Source organism: Canis lupus, chromosome 5, assembly GCF_003254725.2.
Source record: "Canis lupus dingo isolate Sandy chromosome 5, ASM325472v2, whole genome shotgun sequence".
Classification (NCBI taxonomy): Eukaryota; Metazoa; Chordata; class Mammalia; order Carnivora; family Canidae; genus Canis; species Canis lupus.
This window is the reverse complement of record NC_064247.1, coordinates 10,053,470-10,072,900: the sequence shown is the minus strand read 5'-3', so window position 1 is coordinate 10,072,900 and position 19,431 is coordinate 10,053,470. Positions and strand designations below refer to the sequence as shown.

At 36.0% G+C, this 19,431-nt stretch overlaps 1 protein-coding gene across 1 annotated transcript; it reads right to left on the bottom strand.

Moving 5' to 3' along the window:
* Positions 1–4,577: 4,577 nt before the first annotated feature.
* LOC112671497 (olfactory receptor 145-like) lies at positions 4,578–10,694 on the bottom strand. Its single transcript, XM_025465770.1, has 2 exons — positions 9,779–10,694; positions 4,578–4,606 (listed from the first exon to the last, which is right to left on the bottom strand). Exons 1-2 carry the CDS (start codon positions 10,692–10,694, stop codon positions 4,578–4,580), a joined length of 945 nt encoding a protein of 314 aa, XP_025321555.1.
* Positions 10,695–19,431: the final 8,737 nt, after the last annotated feature.

Sequence of the window (19,431 nt, the reverse complement as noted above, 5' to 3'; positions counted from 1 at the left end):
ATGAATCAGTTAACCTGGAAATCAAAAACAAACTTAAAAAAATATGGAAACAAATAAAAATGAATACATGACAATCCAAAACCTTTGAGATGCAGCAAAAGTCATCATAAGAGGGAATTTTATAGCAATATAGACCTACATCAAGAAACAAGAAAAAGCTCAAATGAACAACCTAATCTTAAACCTAAAGGAGCTAGAAAAAGAACAAACAGGTGAAGCTGAAAGCTAGCAGAAGAATAGACATAATAAAGATTAGATAGAACTAAACAATATAGAAACTGAAAAACAATAAAATAGATCAATGAAACCAGGAGCTAGCTCTTTTAAAAAGTTAATAAAATTATAAAACCCCTAGCCAGACTTGTCAAAAAGAAAAGAGAAAGGATCTAAATAAATAAAATCTTAAAAAAGAGCAATAAATGACAACCAATACCACAGAAATACAAACTACTATAGAAGAATATTATGAAAAACTATTATAGAAGAATATTATGAAGAAAGAGATCAATTCCTTGAAAAGTATAAATTACTAAAACCTAGAAGAAATAGAAGAAATAGAAAACTTGAACAGATCAATAGCCAGTAAAGATATCTAATCAGTAATCAAACATTTCCCAACAAACAAAAGTCCAGGGCCAGATGACTTCACGGAGGAATTCTACCAAACATTTAAAGGAGAGGTAATACCTATACTTCCCAAACTATTCCAAAATATAGAAATGGAATGAAAACTTCCAATTTCATTCTTGAGGTCAGCATTATCCCGATGCCAAAACCAGAGAGATATTCCACTAAAAAAGAGAGTTACAGACCAATACTCCTGATTACCATGAATGTAAAAATTCTCAACAAAATACTAGCAAATCTAATCCTTTAGACTAGTAAGGACTAGCAAATACAGTCCTTTAAAGATTTATTTTACTTATTTTAAAGAGAGAGAGAGAGAAAGAACCTGAGGTTGCCAAAAGGCAGAGGGGGAGGGGGAATCTCAAGCAGACTCTCAGCTTTGCACAGAGCCTAATGTAGGTCTTGAACTCATGACCCTGAGATCATGACATGAGTGGAAATCAAGAATCAGATGTTTAATTAACTGAGCCACCTACATGATCTAAAAAAAGTACCTTAAAACAACCATCACCATGATCAAGTAGGATTTATTCCTGGGTTGCCAGGGTGGTTCAGTATTTGCAAATCAACCAAAATGATACACCACATTAATAAAAGAAAAGACAAGACCATAAGATCCTTTCAACTGATGCAGAAAAAGCATTTAACAAAATACAACAACCATTCATAATTTAGAAAAAAAAACCCTCAACAAAGTAAAGGTAGAGGTAACTTACCTCAACATAATAAAGGCCATATATGAAAAACTCACAACTAATATCATTCTCAAAAAAAATTCTCAAAGTTGAGAGCTTTTCCTCTATGGTCAGAAACAACACAGGAATGTACTCTTCCACCACTGTTATTTAAGAGTACTGCAAGTCCTTGCCTCAGCAAGCAGACAACTAAAGGAAATAATAGGCATCCAAATCTGCAAGGAAGAAGTTAAACATTCACTACGTGCACATGACATGATATGTTATATAGAAAAACAAAAAGACTTCATGGAAAACAAAAAGAAAAGTAAAAAGAAAAAATTGCTAAAAACTGATACACAAATTCAGTTTAAAGTCACAGAATACAAGATCAGTGTAGAGAAACGTGTTGTGCTTCTATAAGCCAATAATGAAGCAGCAGAAAGAGAAATCAAGGAATTGATCCCACTTACAATTGAACCAAAATCCATAAAAATACATTGGAAAAACCAGACCAAAGAGGTACAAGATCTGTACTAATGAAAAAAATTCAAGACAACTTTAAAAAATGGAAAGATATTCACGCTTTTGGATTAGAAGAACAAATTTTGTTAAAATGTCCATACCAAATGTATGCATTTAAGGCAATCTCTCTCAAAATACCACTAGCATTTTATCACAGTTAGAACAAACAATCTAAAACTTGTATGGAACCACAAAGACCCTGAATGGCCTAAGCAATTTTCAAAAGGAAAGCAAGCTGGAAGCATCACAATTCCATACTTCAAGTTATTGCAAAGCTGTAGGGTACTGACACAAAAACAGACACATAGATGAATAGAACTGAATAGAACACCCAGAAATGGACCCACAACTGTATGGTCAACTAATCTTTAACAAAGCAGGAAGGGATATTCAATAGAAAAAAAAGTCCCTTCCACAAATGGTGTTGGGAAAACAGGACAGCAACATGCAAAATTATGAAACTAGACCACTTTCTTACATCAGACAGAAACATAAATTCAAAATAGATGAAAGACCTAAATGTGGAACAGAAACCATTTAAATCCTAGAGGAGAACACAAGCAGTTACCTCTTTGACATTGGCTGTAGCAACCTCTTACTAGATATGACTCTGGATTGAGGCAAACAAAAGCAAAAATAAACTACTGGGACTTCATCAAGATAAAAAACTTCTGCACAGTGAAGGAAAGAATCAACACAACTTAAAGGAAACCTACAGAATTGGAGGAGATATTTATACATGACATATGCAATAAAGGTTAGTATCTAAGATATATAAATAACTCATAAAATTCAACATCTAAGAAACAATCCAGGTAAAAAACAGGCAGAAGGCATGAATAGACATTTTTTTCAAAGTAGACATACAGCTGGCCAACAGATACATGAAAAGATGCTAAACATCACTCATCATCAGGGAAATGCAAATAAAAACTACAACTGAGATTTCACCTCACACTTGTCAGAATGGATAAAATTAACAACGCGGGAAACAACAGATTTTAGGGAGGATGCAGAGAAAGAAATTCTCTTACGCTTTAGTGGGAATGCAAACTTGTGCAGCCACTCTAACAAACAGTATGGAGGTTCCACAAAATGTTAAAATGGAACAAAACCCACAATCCAGCAACTTTACTACTAGGTATTTACCCAAAGAATACAAAAATACTGATTTGAAGGGATACATGCCCTCAATGTTGATTCAGCATTATCAACAATACCCAATTTATGGAAAGAGCCCAAATACCTACTGAGTGATGAAATGATAAAGAAATGTGATACACACACATGAATATTAGAGGAGAAAAAAGAATTCCAAAAATAAATTCTTAACTACAGAGAAAAACTGGTGGTTACCGAAGTGGAGGGAGGATGAGTTAAATAGGTGATGGGGATTAAAGAGGACAAATGTAATGAGCACTGGGTGTTTTATGTAAGTGATATATCACTAAATTCTATACCTAAATCTAATTTCACACTATATGTTAACTAGCTGGAATTTATTTTTTTTAAGATTTTATTTATTTATTCATGAGAGACACAGAGAAGGAGAGAGAGAGGCAGAGACACAGGCAGAAGGAGAAGCAGGCGCCGTGCAGGGAGCCTGACGTGGGACTCCATCCAGGGTCTCCAGCATCAGGCCCTGGGCTGAAGGAGGCACTAAATCACTGAGCCACCGGGGCTGCCCAACTAGCTGGAATTTAAATAAAAACATGGAGAAAAAAAGAAAAGAATGTAGAGGAGTTAACAAAATGAAATTATATAATATGTTATGAGAACAATCTCCTCTTTAAATCATCTATACATAATGACATATAGCCTACTATAGGCCTATACAATGGGGCTCTCTATGGACTTTGCTCCTCCTACAGACACTGGTGGAAATTCCTCACTGAGTAGTAAAATCATTATCTCTGCCCCAGACCAGTTTTGATTACTCCACATATTACTTCTAAGGGTTTCTTCTGTGTGAGCCGTTCTGTACTTGGAAGGCTGGTAGCTTTACCTGAACCTTTATTCTGAGTCTTAGCTTTTTGATTACTGGAATATTTAATTTAACTACAGGTATAACCCAAGTTTTTCAGTCTTTATTGTGTAGGTCAGCATGAATACACATATCAATGCCTACAAAATATACACTTCAATCAATATTATAAAATGACCAGCTTATAATGACCATGCAGATGTATAAATAGACTATTCCGTGGCCCAGAGCCATCTATCTGCCTCCAGGTTCTCCCATCCTGAACCTTGATACTGTTGCAATCATGCTCCAGCTTTTGTTCACAGCTTCATAACTTCAGTGGATCCTCATGGTGTTCCACCTCCACCCAGAAGAAGGAGGAAGAGAACATAGAAGTGATTAAAGAAGTCTACCCTTATGTGATTCCAGATATTGCATGGGCCAGTATAAAATAAGAATATATTCACACACCCTAACTTAGGCAATAGAGCTTACAAATATAAAATGGGAAAGATACTTTCTTGACATTTTGCTTAGTTTAGCATTTTGGTTTTATTTGTGTCCTGAGACTTTTTATTTACTGCAACCATTTTCATGTTCACATTTTCATATTTTAAAGTATAGTATGTTAATAATAATGATACCCTGATATATTTAGAATCAAAACACCAAGTCCTAATCTCAGTTCTACCACTTACAAGTTGTAATATGAGACAAACCATAAAGACATTTGAACATTTGTTTCATCATCTATGAAATGAAAATTAAGATTCCCTCTCTTCTTTGTCTCACCTGAATTCTCTTTGGAATTCATAAACTGAGGGATGTGACACAGCAGAAAAACTGAAACACATTAAGAGCAATGGTAACACCCTGTCTGTCTCTATATTAATATTTGAAGTGGGTTAATTTAACTTCATGTCAGACAGAGACTTTCAGCAGCCCCTTTGATACCACCAGCCATCCTACTCACTGAGGAAGCTAGGAGTATTCTTCAGAAGGTAAAACGTCACGCATGATTTTCATCTTCAAAGGTACATATTTCGTTCAACCAAGCCCTGCAGAAAAACCAACTACTTCACCTGGTGGTCAGCTGATAATACAAGGAAATGTCCCAATGCACAAGAGAAAAAACTAGTATGTCAAACTCAGATTAAAATACCATGTCTGTCCCCCTTCATGGATATCAATTCAACAAAACCAATTTTAAGAAGTAATTTTGACCACATAGATTTATTTTATAATCTATCTACTCTGTTGCATTAAGAAAATCTACATTTATATCCTTCCCTTACTATGCCTTATTTATATTTGTGACATATTCCCCAATGCCACACATTGCTGGTACTTAGAGGTACAAAATGCTGTGTGTATGTGTGTGTGTGTGTGTGTGTGTGTGTGTGTGTGCATGCAAGTGACTGTGCATGTGTGTTAGTACAATGTGTGTGCATATGTATGTGTGTTTCCATGAACAAGCAAATGATAAAAGCAATAATCATTTCCTTTTCCTAGATTTACAAGTACTTCCTGTTCAGCCCTTCCTCTCAGGAGCTGGAACCAGGAACCTTCTACCTGAAAGTGGGTTGCATACCATGCAATCATGTTAGCAGTGATCTCTTAAAATATGACTTGAACAATGTGTATGTGTGTGTCAGTGAATGTGTGTGAGGGTGTGTGTGTTAAGGAGGCAGTGTAAGGAGGAATGGAGAATGAGGTTCAATACATTTAGGGATTTAGCAATTAAAAAGACATGGAACTCAGAATCTCTGTACTTCTGCTTTAAAAAAAAAAAAGTTTTATTTATTTACTCATGAGAGACCCAGGGAGATAGAGACATAGGCAGAGGGAGAAGCAGAGGGAGAAGCAGGCTCCTTGCGGGGAGCCTGATACAGCATTCGATCCCAGCACCCTGGGATCACAACCAGAGCCAAAGGCAGATGCTCAACCACTGGGCCACCCAGGTGTCCCATACTTTTGGTTTTTATGACACCTTAACCTCATTGTTCCCTGATCACACTCCTCCCAAACTTGGTTCCAAGTGACCATAGCAGCTCACTAACAGAAAGTTTACATTAAGCAAATTCAGAAAGTAATCAACTTTGCTTCTGGTCCTAAACAAGGAGGATTATTTGAAGTTATTGCCAAGGAAGTCCAAGCTTTCATACTGACTCAGAGACAACTCTGTCCTAGGACACAGGTGCAGACAAATCCCATGACTTGCCTATTTGACTCCTAGCTGTGACAATTTCAATAGACTCATATCTTCTCTCCTAACTTGTTTTATGGCCATTCACATAACACAGAAAAGCAAAAACCATAAGGGATAACTCACACAAAGTCAGGTGTGTATGTGACACACCTGACTTGTTCTCCTCTTGAAAAATAAAAGTCACCAAACACAGATAGTGCTTAAATTACTAACCACAAACTTGTCAGCCAAGTTGCTTTGACTAAAATATTGCATATCTCAACTTTAGTAAACTGTCTTTATAATTTTTTAAGTTTTAATGACCTTTTTCCCAAATAACATGAAAAAAATGTAATTTAACTCAAAAGAAAGTTTGTTCTTTCTGCAATAAAAAATTATCATTTCTCAAAGTCTTTGTCTGAAATGAGGATTTCACTTGTATTTTGAGGTTTGTCAAGGGAAAGATTAGTGACTAGGTTTAATACATAATTTTAGCTACCTCAAATAGTGATAAAATATATAACTCAGTGCACACATCTTTGCAACGTCTATAAGGGTTCCTGAATAGCACAGACATTATTTATATATTGACATTTTTTTCTCAATAAAGAACACAAGTTCATCAAAACAGGTGATAAAACAATAAAATATAATGAAAATAAACTATTTTGTTTTTTTTTTTTTTTTTTTTTTTTTTTTTTTTTTTTTGTTTTTTTTTTTTTTTTTTTTTTTTTAAAATAAACTATTTTGTATAAACAAAACTAGGTAAATGAAAATCAAGTAAGTTGATGTGGAGGTCAGGGGGTGTGGTGTGAGACGTCATTTAAAGCCGTAAGTCAGTGACTATATGGTGACAGTAACTACACGTATCACAGTGAGCATCTCATAGTACATAATGAAATCAGATCATTATGTTGTATACATGAAATTAATACAATATTTATGTTAACTATACTTAAAATAAATTTTCTTTGTGAATACATTGGACTCCAAGTAAAAACATGAATAAACAAATTAATTTTAAAAAATAAATAAACTGTAGTCAAGGTTTTAGTGACATGGAACAACTGAAAAACAAGCCAACAAACCAGTGATGCTGAATTTCACAATACCTAAATCTGAGTCAAAATTTGAAAAATGGTAAATTATCAAATATTATTATTTTCTTAGAAATATTTAAATTATAATTTGATTAAGGATTATGGTTTTTTGGTTCAAGTTTTTATTAAATTCTAGTTAGTTAAAATACAGTGTAATATTGGTTTCAGGTGTAGAATTTAGGATGAAGTCTCTTTAAAGTAGTCAGTCTTTTTTTTATCAAAATTTTATCAAAGCTCTATGGACAGTGGGGAATATTACGGTACTCTAAAGAGCAGGATACAAATTCAGATTGAAATGAGGTTTTTAAATCACATCGTCCTTTTCTTCAGAGCAGTTTCTTGTTTATTGTCCATGTGGTTTTTGGGTCCTGGCCTAATGTTTGTTGCTGGGTCCCTTTCTATGCCATGCCCTCATCTCTGAATTACAAGCACCTACAAACATTCTAAAATCTTTTTTTAAATGATTTGCAGAAAAAGTTCCCTGTTGCGCCAATCATCTCTCAACCATCCCAGCCTAATAGGACTTCTCTTTTACAAGAAAAAGAACTATCAAACTATTTTCTTAAATAAAAAAAAAACACTACCCTGAGAGATATTCTTATGTAAGCCAACAAAGCACAGTTAACCTTCAAAATAAAAAAGTTTTCTTATATTTCATGATTATTGAAATAAAAATAATAAAATGAAGTACACAAGAAAGTGTATTTGAAAAAACAATAGACTTGAAATTAGGAGGCTACACTTGATCTAGCTGTTTCCTTAATAAGCTGTATAACTTAACTCATTAACTTTTCTCAGCTTCCACAATTAGGTCTATGCAATATATATTGACAATCACTTATATGTCCTATGATAAATATGAAATCTCTGCCCAAAGAGGCCTAACACATAATGTTTAGCTGGAAAGTGGATTATATTATATGAATGTCTGGAAACTGCGTTATCTGTGAAACACAGACATTTCTTTTTTTTTTATTGGTGTTCAATTTACCAACATACAGAATAACCCCCAGTGCCCGTCACCCAATCACTCCCACCCCCCGCCCTCCTCCCCTTCTACCACCCCTAGTTCGTTTCCCAGAGTTAGCAGTCTTTACGAAACACAGACATTTCAAGGAGGTACATTAGAGTCCAGTGGAGAGTGTAGTCAAGAGTACAGATTATCTGATTCCTGATTCCAAAACCCCCATATGTACAAGATCACTCTACCATGAAAACTTTACATTATCATTTACAGAACTGTTTATCCTTTTCAAGGAGAAAAAAAATGAATTCCATAATGACAATGTGAAAAACAAAGATCTATATACTCATTAACCCTATTCCTAAATGGCTGAAGTGGTGAAAAGGAGAAGATATTGAGGAAATGTTGAGGAAAGAAGATCTACTATTAAAAATTGGAAACAAATTAGGCTCTGTGTTCCTCCGTGTCTGACACACAGCCGCATCTGGTACAGTGCCAGCCACATCCCCAAACTTGATGGTGAAGGTCAGAGTAAGTGGATTTAGTTGGGCAGCTGATCAACAGGGCTGCTTTTAACTCCAGAAAAGTGGATGCTGTTGCCATCAAAGACCCATTCATTGACCTCAGCTACATGATGTACATATTCCAGTATGATTCCACCTATAACAAACTCACAGGCACAGTCATGGCTGAGAACAGGAAACGTGTCATCAATGCAAAGCCCATCTCCATCTTCCAGGAAGAGATCCCACCAACATCAAATGAGGTGGTGCTGGTGATGATATGTTGTGGAGTCCACTGGGGTCTTCACTACTATGGAGAACTGTGGGTCTTACTTGAAGGTGTGGACAAGAGGTCATTATCTCTGCCTCTTCTGCTGGTGCTCCCATGTTTCTGATGGGTAAGAACAATAAGAAGTATGAAACTCCCTCAATATTGTCACCGCCACCAAGAAGACTGTGCACAGGCCTAATGGGAAGCTGTGGTATGATGGCTGAGGGGCCGCCAGAACATTATCCCTCCTTTAACTGGTGCTGCCACAGCTGAAGGTAAGACCATCCCTGAGCCAAAAAGGAAGCTCTCTGCATGGTCTTCTATGTTTCCACCCCTAAAGTGTCAGTTGTGGATCTGATTTGCCACCTGGAGAAAGCTACCTAGTACCATGACATGAAGAAACTAGTGAAGCAGGCATCAGAGGGCCCCCTCAGGGGCATATGGGGCTCCACTGAGGACCAGGTTGTCTCTCTCAACTTTAATAATGAAACCCACTCTTCTACCTTCAATTCTGGGGTTGGCACTGCCCTCAGTGACCTGACTATAGCAAGCAGGTGGTCAACTTTATGGGCCATATGGATACCAAGGAGTATAAGCCCACTGGACCAATAGCCCCAACCAGAATAAGAAAGGAGAGAAAAGCTCTCAGCTGCTGGGGAGTCCTTGCCCCAACACGTACCCAAAACACACTGAGAATCTCTTGACCTCTATATGGTTTCCATCCTATACTCCCTGCAAGGGAGAGGCTTGGGGAGCCCTATCTTGTACCATCAATAAAGTATACATTACTCAGCCAAAAAAAATAGAAAATAAATTGACAGATGACTCAAATTTCCTTCACCATGGGAACAAAGATATAGGATGTGAACTCTTTCACCTAAACTATTCTGATGAAAGAAACAGAATATACCAGTCCTATAACTACACCCACAGATAGTGATTGTGATCAAAACATTCTCCTACTCTGGTTTCTTCTCAAAGCAAGTTTAATGTCTTTGTTTCTTAAGCTGTAAATGAAAGGATTCATCAAGGGAACCGTAGTGGTGTAAAAGACAGAAGAGATTTTCCCTTCATCCATAGACCCAGCAGAAGATGGTTTAAGATACATAAATGCACCTGAACCAAAAAAGAGAGAAACTGCAATTATGTGGGAACTGCAGGTGCTGAAAGCTTTGGATCTGCCTTCAGTGGAGCTGATGCGCAGGATGCTGGAGAGGATGAAGCCATAAGAGACAAAGATGGTGACAGTGGGCACAATCACATTGATACCCACTACAATGTAAACCACCAGTTCATTGACATACGTGCTGGTGCAGGAGAGCTGGAGCAGTGGGAGGATGTCACACAAATAGTGGTTGATGGTGTTTACATCACAGAAGGTCAGTCTCAACATGTGTCCTGTGTGGGCCATGGCACCTGAGAATGCCATCAAATATGAACCAAGCATAAGACTGAAACACACATTAGGAGACATGACAACATTATACAAAAGTGGGTTACAGATGGCCACATAGCGATCATAGGCCATGGATGTCAGCACATAGCATTCAGAAATAGCAAAAAAACAGAAAAAGTAAAGCTGGGTCATGCACCCCTTGTAGGAGATAATATTCTTTTTGGATATGAAGTTAATCAGCATTTTGGGAGTAAACACAGAGGAATAACAGAAGTCTATGAAGGACAAATTGAAGAGGAAAAAGTACATGGGGGTGTGGAGGTGTGAATTCAGCCCAATCAGAAAGATCAAACCCAAATTTCCCAACAGGGTGACCATATACATGAGTAGAAACAGGCAGAAAAGGGGGAGCTGGAGATCTGGTAAGTCTGTGAGCCCCACCAGAATGAATTCAGTCACAAAAGAGGAGTTTGTAGGAGCCATTCTTCTCCAAGGGGATCTGTGAGCACAGGAAAAAAAGGATTGCATTAGAGAAAAAGCCAGCTCTTCCCACAATATTTCATCCTACAAGAGGGGATATACACTGCGAATACCTGAGGTCTGAGACTAACCAAATCTGGATCCAGAATATCATCATTTACCCCTATCATGATACTAAGAAACACACTAACTTCCCTTTTATTAGAGGTTTATAAGCTAATGATAGCAGAGAGTACCGCAATTAACCCTAGAGAGGAAATACAGTGCTACCATATACATACATGACTGCTGGAAAAACCAAGGGAGAAGGGAGAAGCAGGATGAACAAAGACACAATTGTCCTTCTCTGGACTCACCATTTCCTCATTCATCTAAACCTCCCATCAAGTAAAATTGGGTGCAAAGACCTGAGCTCTAATGCACATTAGACATGGTGTGGGAAGAACCTAGAACATTGTTTCTAATCTAAACCTAAAGGACCAGGGTCTAGGACAGGCCCCATGCCACAAATAAGTCATAAATCAAGAAGAGTAAGCACTCCATCCACGGAAAGGGAACTTCCTGACAGAAATACTATACCCCTGAGCCCCTTAAGCCTCTGAACATCCCCTAATCTCCCCTAGAACAGATTCTTGCTCACCTGAATCTCAAAACTGCACAAGATAAAAAAAGGAAGTGCATATCTTTGATCTCTGGATTTCCATCTCACAACAAGAGAGACATTAATATAAATGGAATTCAAGAACTTACCTTTCTTTGCCCAGAATATCTCAGTGCTTTCTTATCATTGTTCTTTACCCCTGCAGTTCTGGAACTGTAATTACAGGTTCTGAGGCTTTAGTCTCTTTGATTCTCTTTGATGTTGCATAACACTTAATTTCAGATATGCCCTAAAAACCTTTCCAAACTACAGGTCATAATTTCTGATTATGACATTGGATTCTCTCAAGCAACATGGGAAAATAATCTTTATTCTTATCTCATTTGCCATTTGATAAGATACAGAAGATTGAGTTGAGTTTAATGACACAATGCACCTGCTTTTGAACACAGTAGAAGCTTGCTCAGTCTCCCCCCCTTGGGATTAGATTCTATATCTAAAAGGGAAATAAGAGGATTGTATTTACACCTTAGACCATGCATCTGTCTTTACTTCCTTAGGGACTTCAAATTTACTCAAGGTTTCTCATCACTCTAGGGATTGTCCATCTCCCAAGATAGAGCCAAAAATGAGCTCCAATCTCTTTGTCTTCTTCATCTCTGAAGGGAAATCTATTATGCTGTTTATTTCTCTCTTTCTCCCCATACCCTCATTGGAAAATGTTCTCCAAGAGTTCTTTCTCCAGGATTCTTTTTGCCTTTATCATAATCTTTAAAGATATATCTCCTGTCAATTCTCTTCCCTGTGATATCTCTAAAATAATTTGCAATGTTGCATATTCTTTCCGAAGTTTTTACTTCTAAATATCTACTGAAAATTTGTACCTGACCATATTGGGTTTTTGCAACATTTCAGCAACTGAGGCCATCTATTTCTTCTCATCACATACACAAAAAATAATGTATGTATAAGAACCTTACCTCCACTATTACTAATAATACCTTGGATAAATTACTTAATCTCTGTCTTCCTCTGATTTATCTTTGTAAAATGGAATAGTGAAAAAAAACAGCTCTTCATTAAGTTATTATTGTAAGTAAAAACAAAAATCTAAATACAATGACTAGAACACTATCAGTCCCATGGTAGTCAATTAATGTCAGCTGTCATTATATAGGTTCTCATAAATTCCAAGACATCCTCCATCATCACACTCATCAGATATTTTCCCATTTAACTCCTGTATTCTCCAATAAATTATAAATTACAGAAGAAAATACATCATTTTTGTTTTATTTGCTAACTACAGTACAATGTATACATAGTAGGAACTAAAAGAAATATTTCTGAGTATGAAATTGTACTCTAGTTGCAAACCCTCAGAATATTTTCCACATATCCCACATGCTAAGCAATAGAGTCTGCAACCACAATGACCTCCACCCCTTTCCTCAGCCTGAATTTCCATACAAATTCAGGCAGTTTTTAGGTTTTAACTTAACTTTACTATTGAACTGTAGTGGCTCCTATTTTCTAGCATTTCCACATACTTCCTCTTATTTAACCATCCTCACTGATGCTAGAATGAGCTCTGAAAGCACAGAAAGTCATTCCCTAGTTAAAGAACTTGCAATCATTCTCCATTATCTTGGGCATTTGAAATTTCGCCATAAATCTATGTTTTAAAAATATGATCAGGGACACCTGAGTGATTCAGGGCATGGTCCTGGTCAGGGAATTGAGTCCCACATCAGGTTACCTGTGAGGGGCTAGCTTCTCCCTCTGCCAATGTCTCTGCCTCTCTCTGTGTGTCTCTTGTGAATAAATAATTAAAAAAAAAAAGGTATGATCAGCCCCAGTAAAACTAAAGAAAAAATTGAGTCAAAGTTCTTTTTTCCCCATCTTTATGGGGTATAATTGAAAAATACTAATTTTATATACTTAAGGTACATGACTTGATTTTTATAAGTGTAAAGATTGTCAAATAATTGCCACAATCAAATTAATCAAAATATCTATCACCTTATGTAGTTACCTTTCTTTTTCTTTGTAGTGATAACATTTAAGTTCTACTCTCTTAGCAACTTTAAAAGTTGGCCATAAAATATTGTTAACTATAGTGACAATGTTGTACATTGGCTCTCCAGAACTTAGGTGTCTTGCATGAAGAAAACTTTGCACACCTTGACCAATACTATACAAAGATTCCCTTTTTTCCACAACTCACCAAAGTCTATTGTCTTTTTGATAAGAGCTATTCAAACAGACATATGGTGATATCACATTGGGGTTGGCATTTGCATTTCCTTGGTGATAATGATACTGTGCATCTTTCCATATACTTTTTGGTCTTTATAAGTATATAACGAATACTTATATGTATTCTTCAGAGAAATGTGTTTTCAGGTCCTCTGCTCATTTTAATAGTTATTTGTTTTGTGAGTTTCAGGTGTTCCTTACATATTTTGGATATGAACTTTTATCCGACATGTGGCTTACCAACATTTCCTCCCATACTATAGATTGCCTTTTCATGTGGCTGATTGTTTCATTTGCTCTAAAGTTTTTTTATCTAAGGTAATCCCACTTACTTATTTTTGTTTCTTTTGTCGGTTTTTGGCATCATATCCAAGAAAATCTTCCTATTATGCAAGAATTTATATCTGCATTTTCTCATGTATTCCATTGGGCTCCCTGTACATCTTTATGCCAACACCACACTGTCTTGGTTACTGTAGCCTTGTAGTAAGTTTTGTAACCAGAAGTATGAGTCTTCCTGCTTTTCTCTTTTTCAAGATTGTTTTTGCTGTTCAGTGATCCTTGAGTTTCCACATGAATTTTAGGATGGGTAACTCTATTTCTGCAAAAAAAGTCATTGGAATTTTGACTTGGATTGTGTTGAATCTGTAGGTCATTTTGGGTAGTGTTAACATCTTAATAATAGTAAGTCTTCCAATCCATGAACATAGAGTATGTTTCCATTTATTTATGCCTTTTGTATTTTCATTTTAGCACTGTTTTCTTTGCTTTCATTTTACAAGTCTTCTATCTCCTTGGGTAAGTATTTGATTCTATTTGATGCTGCTATAAATGGAATTGTTTTTTCTTAATTTTATTTAAGGATTGTTAATTGTTAGTGTTTATAAAGGCAACTGATCTTTGTGTGTTGACTTTGTATCCTAACCAAACTTTCTTAACCTCCTTTGTGGTTTTAATTTTTTGTTGACTCTTTAGAATATTCTACATATAAGATCCCAACATTTGAGAAGCTAGATTATTTTCCTTCTTCTTTTCCAACTTGGATACTATATATTTCTATTTCTTGTCTAATGTCCTGGCTAGAAATTCTAGTGCTGTGTTGAATAGAGGCTGTGTAGGAAATATCAGAAAGGGAGACAGAACATGAAAGACTCCTAACTCTGGGAAACGAACTAGGGGTGGAGGAAGGGGAGGTGGGCGGGGGGGGGGGGGGGGGGGGGGGGGGGACTGGGTGACGGGCACTGAGGTGGGCACTTGACGGGATGAGCACTGGGTGTTATTCTATATGTTGGCAAATTGAACACCAATAAAAAATAAATTTATTTAAAAAAAAAAAAAGAATAGAGGCTGTGAGAATGAGTGTCCTTCCCTTGACCCTGAACTAGGAGAAAAAGCTCCCAGATTTCACCATGAGTATAATGTTCCCTAGATTTTTCAAATACAACTTTTATTCTGTTGAGGTAGTTTCATTCTAGTCTTAGTCTGAGGAAAAATTTTATTATGTGATGCCTGGATGGCTCAGCGATTAAGCATCTGCCTTCTGCTCAGGGTGTGATCCTGACGACCCGGAACCGAGTCCCACATTGGGCTCCCTGCATGGAGCCTGCTTCTCCCTCTGCCTATGTCTCTGCCTCTCTCTCTCTTTCTCTGTTTCTCTGTGTCTCTCATGAATAAATAAAATCTTTAAGAAATAAAAATTTTATTATGAAAGGACGCTGAATTGGCCCAATGCTTTTTCTGAATCAATTGGCATGATTTTGTGTGTTTGTGTGTGTGTGTGTGTGTGTGTGTGTGTTTCCTTCATTTTATTAATATGATGTGTCACTTTGATCAGTTTCATATGTTGAACCACCTTGCATTCCTGGAATAATCTCATTTTGTATAGTCCTTTAAAAATGCTGCTGCATTTGATCTGCTTGTATTTGTTGAGGATATTTGCATTAATATTCATGAAGGAGATTCGTCTATAGATTTCAATTCTTGTAGTGTTTCTGTCTGCCTTCAATATCGGGATAATGGTAGCCTGAAAGACTGAGTTAGAAGTGTGCCATACTCTCACATTTATGAAAAGCTTGAGAATTATTGATGTTGGTTATTCCTTAAATGTTTGGCTGACCAGTGAAGTCATGAAGTCAAGGACTTTTCTTTACTGGGAACTTTTTAATTACTGATCCAATATCCTTACTAGTCATAAGTCTACTCAGATTTTCTATTTCTTCAGGACTTAGTCATGGTAAGCTTTGAATTTCCACATATTTATCCATATTCTCTATGTTATCCAATTTATTGGCATAGTTCATAGTACTCTCTTATAATCCTTTTGATTTCAATGGAAGTGATTATAATGTTCACACCTTCAATTCTGACTTTTTCTTTGACATTTTGACATTTGATGTTTTAAATTATATGAAAAATGTCCTACATATACAAGAGTTGAGAGCATGTTATAATTTACTATCCAGACCCCTTCACCAAGTTTCAAAAATATAATATTTCATAGCTAATCCTGTTTACCTATACCATCATTACTCAACACACACACACACAACTGGGTTATTTGGAAGAAAATCCCAGATGTCATATTTTAGTATGTATTTCCAAAGGATAAATATTTATTAAAATTATAATAACAAACTGCTTTGCATCTAAATTAAAATAATAATGTCTTAATACAAGGCACCTGAGTGGTTCAGTGGTTGAGCAGCTGCCTTTGGATCAGGTCGTGATCCTGGAGCCCTGGGATCGAGTCCCGCATCAGACCCCCTGCAGGGAGTCTGCTTCTCCCTCTGTCTATGTCTCTCTCTGTTTGTGTCTCTCATGAATAAATAAAATCTTTTTAAAAATAATAATAATGTCTGAATACTATCAAATGTCCAATCAATATCTCAATTTCCCTGATTGTGGACTAGGATTTTTTTTTGTGGGCTAAGATTTTAATACAGATTCATATTAAAATTGTGAGATACAGCTGTGTGATACAGTTAGTGGATATAGTTGGTTGATTCTGAGAAATCTGCCCTGCAACATCTTTTTATCATACATTATTTAATTTAAAATCTGATCAATTATAAACTATTTACCCTGGACACTCAACAAGCAGGCAACTATTACAGTTCCATTCTTCATTTAACATAACTTATCGATACAAAAAGTAAAGGACATGAAGAAAAAGTATAGTTCAACTCCTTACCTCAGTCCCTCCAACAAATTGTAGATATCTATTGGCACAAGGAGAAAAGTATTTTTTTTTTTTTTTTTTTTTTTATCTACAATAGTCACACAGAGAGAGAGAGAGAGGCAGAGACACAGGCAGAGGGAGAAGCAGGCTCCATGCACCGGGAGCCCGACATGGGATTCAATCCCCAGTCTCCAGGATCGTGCCCCGGGCCAAAGGCAGGCACCAAACCGCTGCGCCACCCAGGGATCCCAGGAGGAAAGTACTATAGAAAGAAACCTAAGAATGGGATATAAAATCTTTTCCCAGCAACAATAAGGTAGACGTTTATTCTGAGCCGGGAAATATTATTCATAATAATGTTGTTCTTGACAATAGTATCTTGTTCTGATATGATTAATTTGAGTCTTTTTTATCTTAGTCCATTTATAGTTTTATCAATTTTGTTGATTTTTTCCAAAGAGTCAACCTTTGGCCTTATTGATTTTCTCTATTGTTTTATATTCTCTCTTTTATTTATTTCAACTCTTATCTTTATTTCCTTTCTCCTACTAGATCTGTGTTTATTTTGTTCTTATTTTCCTACTTCTTTAATTTGTAATGAGTAAGGTTATTGATTTGAGATCTTTCTTGTTTTTTGATGTAAGCCAACATGGCTATAAATTTCCCCCTAACCACTGCTTTTGCTGCCTTTTCCCATGACTTTTGCTATGTTTTGGATTTGTTTTCACTCATACTTAAATTTTACCAACTTCCCCTGTGTTTTCTTCTTTTTTCCATTGTTTTCGTTAAGAGAGTGTTGTTTCATTTCCACAAATTTGTGCATTTTCCTGTTTTCTGTCTGTGATTGATTTCCAACTCTATTTTGTTGTGGTCAGAGGAGATACTTTCTATGTTTCTCTTTTCAAATCTACTGAGATTCAATTTGTAGCCTCACATATGGTCTATTCTGGAAAATATCCCATATGCATTTGAGAAAATGTGTGCTCTGCTGTTTTGCGGTAGATGTTTTATATATGTATGATAAAACTATTTGGTTTATTATGTTATTCAAGTCTTCTATTTCCTTCCTTATCTTATGCTTGGTTGTTCTATCAATTACTGAGAAAGTGGTACTGAAATCTTCAACTATTATAAATACTATTTTAAAGGACAATTTCGCCAGTTTTTGCTTCATATATTTTCATGGTTTCATGTTTACAACTGTTATATCTTCTTACTTTATTGGAATCTTTCAATAAGTATAGTTTCTTTGCATCTAGCAAACTTCTTTTTTAATTGTTTTTAATTTTAATTCCATTATACTTAACACACTGTGTTATATTAGTTCCAAGTGTAAATATAGTGATTCAACAATTCTATGTTACTCAGTGCTCATCATGGAGTGTACTCTTTAATCCTATTTAATCCATCACCTATTTCACTCATCACTCCCTGCCCTACTCCCCCACCCCCGCCACCTCCCCTCTGGTAACCATCAGTTTGTTCTCTGTAGCTAAGAGTCTGTTTCTTGGTCTCTCTCATTTGTCACCCTTTGTTTATTTGTTTTGTTTCTTAAATTCTATATATGAATGAAATCATAAGGTATTTGTCTTTCTCTGACTTATTTAGCTTAACATTATACCCTCTAGCCCCATCTATGTTGTTGCAAATGGCAACATGCTTAATGTTCATGCTTTGTTATGGCTGAATAACATTCATATATATACATATGTATATATATGTATATTTGGAGATATATATATATAGGAATGTTATGTCCATATATATGTGTTTTATATATATATATATATATATATATATATATATATATATCCTCTTTATCCATTTATCTTTTGATAAATATTTGGGCTGCTTCCATAGTTTAGCTATTGTAGGTAATGCTACAATATGTAGAGCTGTATATATCCTTTCAAATTATTGTTTTTGTATTTTAAAAAGATTTTATTTATTCTTGAGAGGCAGAGACATAGGCAGAGGGAGAAGCAGGCTCCCTGGGAAGAGCCTGATGTGGGACTCAATCCTTGATCCTGGGATCAGGCCCTGAGCTGAAGGCAGATGCTCAACCGCTGAGACACCCAGGTGTCTCTGTTTTTGTATTTTTTAGATAAATATCCAGTACTGGATCATAGGATAATTCTATTTTTAACTTTTTGAGGGAAATCCATACTATCGTTACAGTGGCTGCATCAGTTTGCATTCCTAACCAATAGTGCATAAAGGTTCCTTATTCTCCACATCCTTTTCAACAGTTGCTGTTTCTTATGTCAATTTTATCCACTCTGACAAGTGTGAGGTGATATCTCATTGTAGTTTTGATTTTCATATTTCCCTGATGAACAGTGATGTTAAGAATCCTTTCATGTGTCTGTTGGCTGTCTATACGCCTTCCTTGGGGAAATATCTACTCATGTTTTCTGCCTATTTTTTAATTGGATTATTTGCTTTTTAAGCGTTGAGTTGTACAAGTTCATTATATATTTTGGATATTAACCGTTTATTGGATATGTCATTTGCAAATATCTTCTCCCACTCCATAAGTTGTCTTTTAGTTTTGTTGACTGTTTCCTTCATTGTGCAGAAGCTTTTTATTTTTATATAGTCCCAACGGTTTATTTTTTATTTTGCTTCTCTTGATTCAGGAGACATATCTAGAAAAATGTTCCTATGGTGAAAGTCAAAAATTACTACCTGTGTTCTCTTCT

Excerpts from the sequence above, each read along its gene's own strand:
- LOC112671497 (XM_025465770.1), bottom strand. The coding sequence starts at position 10,694 with ATGGCTCCTACAAACTCCTCTTTTGTGACTGAATTCATTCTGGTGGGG. Across the intron at positions 4,607-9,778 it reads TGCTTTGAGAAGAAACCAGA|TTTATGAATTCCAAAGAGAA; the intron begins GTAGGAGAATGT and ends CACATCCCTCAG.